The 9,871-nt window shown below is 39.0% G+C and overlaps 1 protein-coding gene across 1 annotated transcript; it reads left to right on the plus strand.

Moving 5' to 3' along the window:
- Positions 1–140: 140 nt before the first annotated feature.
- On the plus strand, positions 141–9,615 carry LOC119571510 (the record flags this gene model as incomplete). Its single annotated transcript, XM_037918786.1, is given in 51 exon segments — positions 141–336; positions 431–465; positions 467–527; positions 530–570; positions 2,276–2,311; positions 2,313–2,426; positions 2,503–2,602; positions 2,605–2,636; positions 2,703–2,712; positions 2,715–2,861; positions 2,944–3,000; positions 3,003–3,154; positions 3,220–3,285; positions 3,287–3,343; positions 3,345–3,444; positions 3,527–3,609; positions 3,611–3,649; positions 3,651–3,756; positions 3,834–3,997; positions 4,075–4,202; positions 4,281–4,377; positions 4,521–4,563; positions 4,566–4,649; positions 4,720–4,827; positions 4,908–5,032; positions 5,034–5,069; positions 5,179–5,217; positions 5,219–5,255; positions 5,258–5,373; positions 5,450–5,642; positions 5,772–5,932; positions 6,011–6,200; positions 6,293–6,405; positions 6,478–6,565; positions 6,568–6,674; positions 6,676–6,697; positions 6,776–6,901; positions 6,979–7,092; positions 7,172–7,373; positions 7,375–7,387; positions 7,459–7,648; positions 7,721–7,881; positions 7,954–8,051; positions 8,129–8,280; positions 8,534–8,546; positions 8,548–8,647; positions 8,722–8,837; positions 8,920–8,963; positions 8,966–9,066; positions 9,165–9,323; positions 9,410–9,615. Coding segments are annotated over 51 exon segments (5,028 nt in total), but the record flags the coding sequence as incomplete, so codon positions are not given.
- Between the last annotated feature and the right edge of the window lie 256 nt (positions 9,616–9,871).

Raw genomic sequence — 9,871 nt, forward strand, 5'->3', positions numbered from 1 at the left:
TGCCTCTTTCTCCTTTTTCCATGGCCTAGAAATCTGTGCTCATATTACCCCGTCGTTTTAAGTTTTTCTTTTTTTTTGTTCAGTCTTGAAGATTGTTAGGTATAAGCATTTTCTTAATTTTATTCTTTTTTCCTCTACAGGACAGTGTATCCTTTTATACAGATGATGTGTATGGTTATTTCAAGCCTAGCTTTGTAATGCAAACGCACTGCCACTCCATACATAATCTTCTCATGAAGAGACTAAGCAATACTTATGTGATTGTGTATGTCTGTAAGGAAGGTGTAAAAAGCAGTCTCGACTCTAGGGAAGTGATCATGGACGAAGTAAACCTAGGTAACTTGATTTTAACTAGATCCTGTTGCTAAATTTTCAATACAGACTTTGTTATTTCAACTTGTGTAATAATGATTCTAATTGATTTTTTTAGAGAAACCAAAAGACGGGGAAGATCTTCTTCTCGAGGGGTCTTGTCGACTTGCAAGCAGACTTGGATGGCAGAAAACCAACAATTTCTCTGCTTGAACAAGCATTGCAGATGAAATTGTGATGACTAATGATGTATCACAGGTTGGTATGTTTGTAAAACAAGCTTGATTTGGGCAAGGGCTCTAGAGCTGCATGCCCATTGTTTGGGGGGGGGGGGAGGGGCAGCTTAGGAGATGGCAGTTAGAGGATGTCTAGTGTTGCCTTCTCTACTCTGCCTTTGTCTAGTAATTCTACATGGTATCTCCCTAACCCCTCCTGTAAACTCCCTAATGAGCCATGTTTAGGTTAGGTTTGGATGGGCTCATGAAACGACCTCATGAGCCATGGACATGCTAATCCCCTTACCTATGCTTTACCCCTTGTGGGGGGGGGGGAAGAGGGAGGACCACCTCTTACCACCACACTACAGGCCTCCCATAGCCAATCTGTCGCCGTAGTAGAAGGTTTTGGAGGCCTGACCCTTTTTTAGAATTTTCATTTGTCCTGCACTTGGCTCTGCCCTAAAGTGAACTCTTTCTTGCATACCTAATGCCAACAAGTGCCTATACCCAAAGCATAGCTTTCAAGCTTTCCTCTTCTCCACCTCCCTGTAATAAAGTGGTCCTTAACACTCGCTATCCTATAGCCCTTTACATTAATCTTTTAAATCCCCCTCAGGGGGACACAAGAGTCCCTTACTGTCAAAGTAAAGTCTCTGAACAATGACTAAATTTAGTCCTTGTTGGTTAAATCGGTAGCTGCTTGTGCATTACATAGTGCAATCTTTAAGATTGCACCTGCCCAGCCTTGCTCCCTATATTAAGTTTCAATATGCCAAGTTTAGCAAAGATTAATTGCTGAATGAGACTTGCCTACTTCATGAAGATGCACTGCTGGGTTAGTGCTACTCTTCCCCCAGCTTTTTAAAAGTATCTAGCACCAAGGGTGCCTTCAAATGACACCCCCCCCCCTTAACTTAAATTGGTCTTGCTTGTCAAACTACATGACCATTTTAACATTGGCCTGTTTTGTACTGTTTTTGCCCAACATGGTCATGATCACTAAATTGCCATGTAACTTTTAACTGTGGTAAAATTATTATAGTGGGGTTTCCTCATCTAGGTAAAGCTTTTTAACTCTGGCCTTTTGTACATGACTTGCTCTGCCCCTGCTTGAAGTATAAAACTTCACATGATCTTAAATTTTACCCCTCCCAATAAACTTCAAGGTTTGAAAATGCTCTCCAACCTCTCCTCTACCCAGTATTTAACACTAGACCATTTCTAAAAAATTCCAATATACCACATTCCATCTATCACTTCCTCCACCACTAGAAATAAACCTTTTGAAAAGAGATTTTAATATGTTGCCTCTAACACCATATTGGCAAATCTTTGCCCTCTTACCAACATTAACATTGTCTCTTGCCTTGTTTGCACTAGACTGCATGTACCCATAGAATGGTTATCCCCCTATGCCAATTCCTCAATGCCCAACCCCTGCTTAATTTGTATTGCCCCCCCCCTCTCTCCTAGCATCCCTTCACAAGATACTCCCTTGTCAATGATCTTCCCTACATCATTTCAACATTTCTAATGAGCCTTCATTTACCAGTTCTTTAGCCAAACCCCACCATAAATTAACCACCCTTTTACCCTAGAGTCTTCACCCTCAAACCCCTGTCCTAAACCTTTGTAGATTGACTTGTACTACAGTGAGATGTCCTAGTATAGGACAGATGATACTAGTATACTAAATTGTACCAAATTATTAGATTTAGTAAAGGCAGCTAATGTTAAAATTCCAGACCTGGCAAGAAACTCAAATCTTCACAGCTGGTCTGGACCATTGGTGGCACAACAGGTATACTGCAGACTGCAAATGTAAAGGGTCAAGGTACAACACAACCACATGAAGAAACTTTCGAAGAGTTCTACGCAAAGACTGATAGCCTGGAGGCAAGTATATTGTTAATCTTCCCCCCCCCCCCAAGTTGGACATTAACAAACTGTCTAATGTTAAATCTATTTACAGGATGATGTAGAGGCCATTGGTGCTAGCTTGGATGGTGTCTTGTATCATTCAACAAACCAAGTGCTTTCAGGGTCTGTTGTTGCTTCTGTCATAACTGCAGACAATTCGAATCGAATAGCACACGGGTTACAAAGGTTAGTAATGCAATGGAAGATGTGGAGGAAGCTTATGTTTTAAAACTAATGTGGCTTAAATTTCAGTTAAATGATATGCGGTGCTGGATATGTCTAGCACATTTATGATTGATGGAATAGAGCAGAACATAAGGTCTTCAATGTACGTTCATTCAATGAAAACGGATCTCTTCTCTACTAGAGAGCAAGGCTTGTCTGCACCTATTAATGATGTGCTTACCAACCGTAAGTACAAATAAATTAAAGAAAGTAGACTGGATTGGGAGCTCCACTGAAGTGGAAATTTAATTTAATCTCGTGATTTCAGAATTCATGAGGAAGTCTGTTGCTTCACAAGAAGTAACGGGTAATCATCACTACAGTGATTCCATGTAAACCACATCCATGGCAAGCAGGGTGATGGATCTCCATTAGTCCTTAATGGAATAGACACTAGTAAAATTGTGACTAAAGGAAACAATTTTACCTTTATGGACAAGAAAACCTTCCATAGCATGACCATTCTGCAAGAGTTAGATGTTTCAATTTCTCAATGAAGTAAGAACTGATAACTATTTTGTCTAAATTCTATCGGTGACAATAGAATGTTATAATAAACAAAAATTCTTATTCCAGGTCGACCTATCTAAATCTTTCAAGCCATTTGGTTGTACACTAATGTGTACAGGCCCCAAATACTGGATGGCTCATTTACTCTACATGATGTAAAATGTGGATGGCAACGTTGATGTTAAAAACATCAATAGTGTCGACATGAAAGAACTTAACACCATGGTTGTCAGAACTTCTGGAGACTTTACATTATCTGGTAACAAAACTAGATTTTAGTTTCAGTAAATATACTGAAGAGTATGAACTTAAGAAATACTGTAATTTAAACCTATTTCCAGGTGATGTAACCTACCAGAAAGACTTCCATGTGTCAGGAAACCTGATCAGCCCAATACTAAATGGTATTGTTATGGATAACATTGAAAGATAAAGATAACCACCCCCAAATAAATGGTGTCTATACCTTTTACAAATGCAAACATTAAAGCAGCTATAGGCTGCTCCAACATCAGTGGAATAAATCTAAGCGTAGATGTTGTGACTGTTGATGCTGACCAGACTATATCGGGTAAGTCCACTGGCTGAGTAAAGGCCTAGTGTTGTGGGAGGGTTAGGTGAACAACTAATCTAGTTGTTATTTTTTAGGCGCTTTAACCTTCACTGACGACGTGTTGGTAACTGGCCCTGAAGGAGTAAAGATGTTGGATTCTGTTACCATTAATAACATCGACCCCTATAGCCTTGATAAGATGGATGACCATGGAAACCTCTTCGTAGAAAAGGCTGTTGTCTTTAATGCACCACTTCATGTAAGTAAAGAGTTTGGTGATTAAAAAAAAAAAAAAAAAAAAAAGGTATCGGAAAGCTAAATGTTTCCTACATGCAGGTGACAGAGGATGTAGATGTTGAAGTTATCAATGCATTGGCACTCAAAGGCATAGAAGACCGTTATTGGAGAAAGGAAACTGATCAAGTAATTGATGTCTTGCCAGAGATTGTATCTACCCCTTTTAGGTAAAGGCTCTATGTATATGGCTAATAAAAATAGAACTTGGTTATTTCAAGAGCTAATTGAGCTGCATTTAATTGCAGTGATTATGTGACTGCTAAGAAAATAAACAACCACCAGATGGCAGACTTTTTGTCTGTGACAGGCTCCCAAACCATCAATGGAGCCTATACCTTCCAGGTAAGAATTTTGGATAAAACACTAGTTGCTTCTAATGAGCTTTTCAATTTGAATTAAAGATGGTGCTATATTGTAAATGGTATTTGTAATAAATCTAGGCCCAAATTTTTTTAGGGGGGGAAATTAAATTTCCACTTTTACAGGGATTGGTAACCATAAATGGACATCTCAAAGTAACAGATGGCAAGTAAAAGATGGTGTGGATGTATCTTCACTACATGATAACTTGGTAACTCTATCTGATAATCAAGACATAGAAGCAGAGACCGTAAGTAATTTTTTTATTCTTAGTTTTATGACTAAAAAGTCTTCAAACTTTTACTAAAACGAATCTTCTTCTAGACCTTGGTAAGGTCATCATATTGGGGGACTTGGTGCTGAATGGTGACCTCAATGGATGGAATGTTGTGACCGACTTGGTACGGCTTGACCAATCACTGCCCCAAACTGGTTTGAGTTAAGCTTTTTTATTTATTTATTTATTTTTTTTTTCACCAGTTAGCAAGTAGTTAACAAATTTATCCTTTCAGGGAGTCTTGCATTTTTGGACAAAGCTACAGCAACATCTCTGCAGCTGTCTAGTGCAGACCTTACTGTTCAGAGCCTTAATGGAATGGATGTGAAATCTGCTACAGAGGATTTGGTCTTGGTAAATAAAAGATGCATCACTTGCTGGGCCCCTGAAGTTCACCGTCCAATACGAAAGGTATACAAGACAATAGAATTATTGACCTGTTTTTTAAATGCAAAAGTGGCAAATGGAACATTGTAGGTACATTGATAAAATGCTTTATCTTGCAGCTAATGACCTCTTCGTTTAGTGGAACTGTTGATGGTGTTTGATGTGACGGATCTTGTAGACCGCAGCCTTAAGAAGACTTCGCTACCCCACAGGCAGTAACGGGGGCAATAACGGTGAACAAGGGAGTTCACTTTGATCAGAGCCCATCTTTGACCATGGTTAACAGCAAGGACTGGACCACCTACCTTAGCAAGGCAAGGGCATTTAAGTTTAAAATGTGTGTTAGAAAACACAAGCTACAAGAGTTTTACATTTTACTATAAATTTCAGGTTGTGCCACAAAATTACAATGGTGCAATTGGCGGAAAGAAGACTTTCACAAAGCCAGTATCTATATCCGGCAACTTCAACCCAACTACACTAAACGGGTTTAGTGTAGTTCCACTATCGGACAGAATACTGACAAAGAGCACAAACCAGAACGTTGGCAGCAAGTACACCATCAATGGGGATGTTATGGCTAGTATGTAGAGTGAATGCAGAGTTGGGTAACCAGATCTTAAATTTAAAGGGCTATCAATAATGGAAAGGAGTGCAGTATAACTGCACTCTACCTGCATCCCTGTAATGTACACGACCTTCTACTTTACAGCTAATGTGGTTGCAGCAGAAATTGATGGAGTGTTGTCCTCAAATCTCCTCCTCCTAGATGAGAGCAGTATTGTATCTGGCATGGTGGACTTTGCTGATAACTTAATCATTGCTGATGTAACGTCCGAGTCTCGAGTTCTTGATGGATGCAATGTAGTTCAGGTTTGTAAAGCAGGATTTTGTTTGTCTTAAATTCGTGTAATTAATTATAAGATGTATAATAAAACACTTTTTTTCTAGTTAAACACCTCAACCATCTGGAAAAATGGTAATGGAGATGTGGTAATGCCCTTCAACATGGCAGTAACAAATCTTCTAGTTAAAAAAGATGCAACTGCAAAGGGTCCAGTAAAAGCTGGAACAAGCCACATGGATGTCTTCCATTTCCTGGATAAGATAGTTACAAAGTCTTCCAACCAAGAAATAACAGGTTAGTTTAATGGATAAAAGTAGAAAGATTGTTCTAAACAGAATATACATAATTAGACTAAATTACCTTCTCCACTTAATGTTTATCTACAGGCACAGTAGAGTTCATGACAAACTTGTCTGTGAATGATCTTCTAACAAACACCACTAGATGACGTTTATGTAGACATCTCTATGCTGTGACTGTTATGGACAATGAAGCAAGTGTAAGTATTCAGTTTCTGGAACAACTGAAGGTCAAGATGTGTGAATGAACACTAAAATCCACTCCCTTGCAGGTAATAGACTGTGATACAGACTTCACCAAAGTTCTGACGGTTGATAATCTGAAAGTAAAAACTTCCCTGCACGGATCTGGTGTTGAAGGGGGTTGATAATACAATGAATGTAAAAGGATGTGAATACCCATGCAGTCCACTTGACGGGTGGACCATACATGATAACTGGTGACAAAACTTTCAACAGTGGTCTCTCTTTTTGGCGAACTTGCTATTGATGGTGAGGCCCCTGGAAAGTTTGAAGTATATACAATATCATGGCTTAAGAGATGAAATAATGCCTCTAATTATTCTACAGGATCACTAGATGGAGTACCTGTAGACAACTTGGTGGTGCTCTCGGATCATAATAGACATGCTGCCAATATCCTCTTCAAAGCTCCCATCTCAATTAGTGGAGATCTACAGGTAGTAATTCAGAAGTGTGTGTGTGTGTGTGTGTGTGTGTGGGGGGGGGGGGTTACATAGTAAAGTTTTAATCTTTAACTTCTTATTGTACAGGTTGATGGCTGTTGGATAATGTGAACCTTGAGCAGCTCCTATCTGACAGGATCAAACTAGATGCTACAGAAACATTAAGCTCATCTACTATATTTGATGGAGTGAAAGTGGAAGGTAATATCTTCAGGGGGGGGGGGATAATTTTAACTCTTAAATTCAAATTGGGTGTATGCTAAATTTCCTGAATTTGCAGGTGACCTCTATGTTGATACCATAGACGGAGTCATGGTGTCAGAGATTGTCTTTAAATCGGGAAGGATGCAGCAGGAGATAGAAGGAGTAAAGACCTTCTCTGGAGGGTTACATGTAGTGGGTGAAACGCAGGCCCCTGTGGTAAATGGAATAAATATTCTGGATTTGAATAATAATGTGGTCCGGAAAGACAGGGCAGCAACTAACTAAAGAGTTGGTAAGTAGGGTGGGGAAAGTACCTAATGTGGTGTCTCTATAAACGGATAATATAGCAGTTTTTTGCTCTAGGTCTTCGAGAAGCCAACAATATCGCAAGTAGATATGTTGGTACAAGGAAATGTAAATGGTTATGATCTTTCTGAAACCGACTATGAGGCCTCGGTCCTACAAGGAAACATTAAAGCAGAGAATGACCGCTTATTGAACCTAAACTTGACTTTGTCAACTATCCATGTTGACACAAAGCTACTCTCCTGTGGTAAGTAAAGCTCTCCCTCCTCCCCTCAATATGACCTTTTTTTATTAATCTAAAATTCCTGAAATATTTCAGGAATGTATGAAACGTACCATTATGGTGAAAGAATAAACGAAAAGGCTATATCCATTTCTGGTAAAATGAGTTGTGGAACATTTGGAGGTTCATCAGTATTGGCTGTGCGGGATTGCAGTGACTACGATTGCAGATGCCCTTTGCAATATGCACTCTATGAAGTAGGTAAATCTTCAGATACAAATGTAATGTCTAGATTTTAGGAAAAAATGTGTAATTTCAACCTTTTACAGGTTGATGATAACGGTAACATGAGCCAGATAGAGACGGATGTAAACTCTGCTTTCATCTTCAGTACAGAAGGGTATGAAGGCACTGGACTAATAAGCAGGGTACATATCAAACAGTTCTGTACAACAGATAACTTAATATAAGGTCTAGTTTTTAATTGGTTGAAATTCCTTTTAGCTGTGCCAATGGTGGATCAAGTACTGTAAAGATCTTGCTAAACAATAGGGAAACGGACCTGCCACAGGGATCAGCACTAGGAATTATTGCAGATGCAAAATCCTTTACCACCAGTGGTGGCACCTACATGGTGATGGCAGGTGCAATTTCTGGTAAGTCTGGGTTTTGGCTGCTATGCCTTTAATCCCATGGGGTTACAACTTGACACCTAGTGTAATAGGAACTGTCATAATAATCATGACTAAAACTAGTTTACATTATCATCAGCATACCCATGCTGATTTTTGTCTAGGATCTAAAACAAGCATTTAATTGGATCGTCTAAAGATCTTGGTGTTAATTAAGTGTACACTTGTAACAAGTTTGTCTAATCACAAGTTGTACTAGCTACTTTCCTTTTTCCAGATGTGAATACTGCTCACAACAAAAAGTCAGTGTGTTAAAGTGAATAACAATGCCATAGATGTGATTTGGTCTCTAGATACTGCCTATAGTGCTTCAACACTCGACTTGACCCTGGTAAGTTAAATTCTGAACTTAAATGAAATTTTAGAATTTAATATTTCTGGTCCCTAATTGTTCATCAATTTCAGGGAGATGAAGGTTGGTTGCTCTTGGTAGCAAATTTGATGGCAGCAAATGATACTGTAGATCCTTTCATGGCCCCATCACAATTGTATCTCTGGTCTACTGCAGAAAAAAAAGGTAAATTGGCTAAAGGAATATACAACTCGTTATATTTTAGAACGAAGATGTATGTATATATATATATAACTCTATTTCCAGTTCACCCTTGTTCAAGAATTTATGGGTCAACATGTGACCTCGGGCATCTTCTGAATTCTAAGAAGAATCTCAAGGAAAGATTCTTTACTCTTACTCAGTACAAAGCGGCAAAATCTCAAATGCAAGGAACAAAATTAAATACAAAAGTGCAGGTAAGGGTTGGTTTCTTAGAATAACATGGAGTTGTATAAAATTGTTTAAGCCATCTGTAAGAGTATGGAAAGTATTGATGTATATTTTACTTCTGCAGGTGTTCAAGTACATAGATTCTCGTTATGTTCCATTCGAGAGTTTACCAACGCTTGGAGCTATTGCCCAAGCCTCGCTTTCCATAGGCGATGACCTCTACTTGGCAGTACTTTCGGACTTTAAAAGTACCCTAGATATCTATGAACTCTTACCTTCTGAGGTAAGTAAAAAAAAAAAAAAAAAAAAAAAAAAAAGTAAAGCTGTAGTTAAGAATTAATTAATAAAGTATTGACATTCTCTTTTCAGGGATTCCATTTGCAGCAGAGCATTGCAGTATGTGAGACTCCCCTTGATGTGAAGAAGATTGAGACGACAGAGGACTTGCTTATTGTTACTTGTACAAATCCAAATCAAATGATAACAATAAGATTAAATGCCAAAGGATATTCTTACAGATTATAAGTGGAGTGTGGAGCTTGTTTATTTTAACTTTTAAATACAAATCTATGGTACAGAGTATTTCATTAGCCTATCTACCCCCCAATCCCTTGCCCGTTGTTGTCGTGGGGGGGCTTAGGAGGCGGAGACTGGGACCCAATGATGGGGAACCCCCCAACCTTGGGACTCGGCCCTCGACTCAACTAATTTTGCATGGTCTTTATTTTCCTTCCCACCTTTCGTTTCTGTCCCTTCACCAAACCCTTCTCCTATCCACCTCCTAAGGTGTGAGAGCCGTGCTGAAAGGATGAAAGGCTGACTTTGTGCCAG

Source organism: Penaeus monodon, unplaced genomic scaffold (assembly GCF_015228065.2).
Source record: "Penaeus monodon isolate SGIC_2016 unplaced genomic scaffold, NSTDA_Pmon_1 PmonScaffold_6621, whole genome shotgun sequence".
In the NCBI taxonomy this organism is placed as follows: Eukaryota; Metazoa; Arthropoda; class Malacostraca; order Decapoda; family Penaeidae; genus Penaeus; species Penaeus monodon.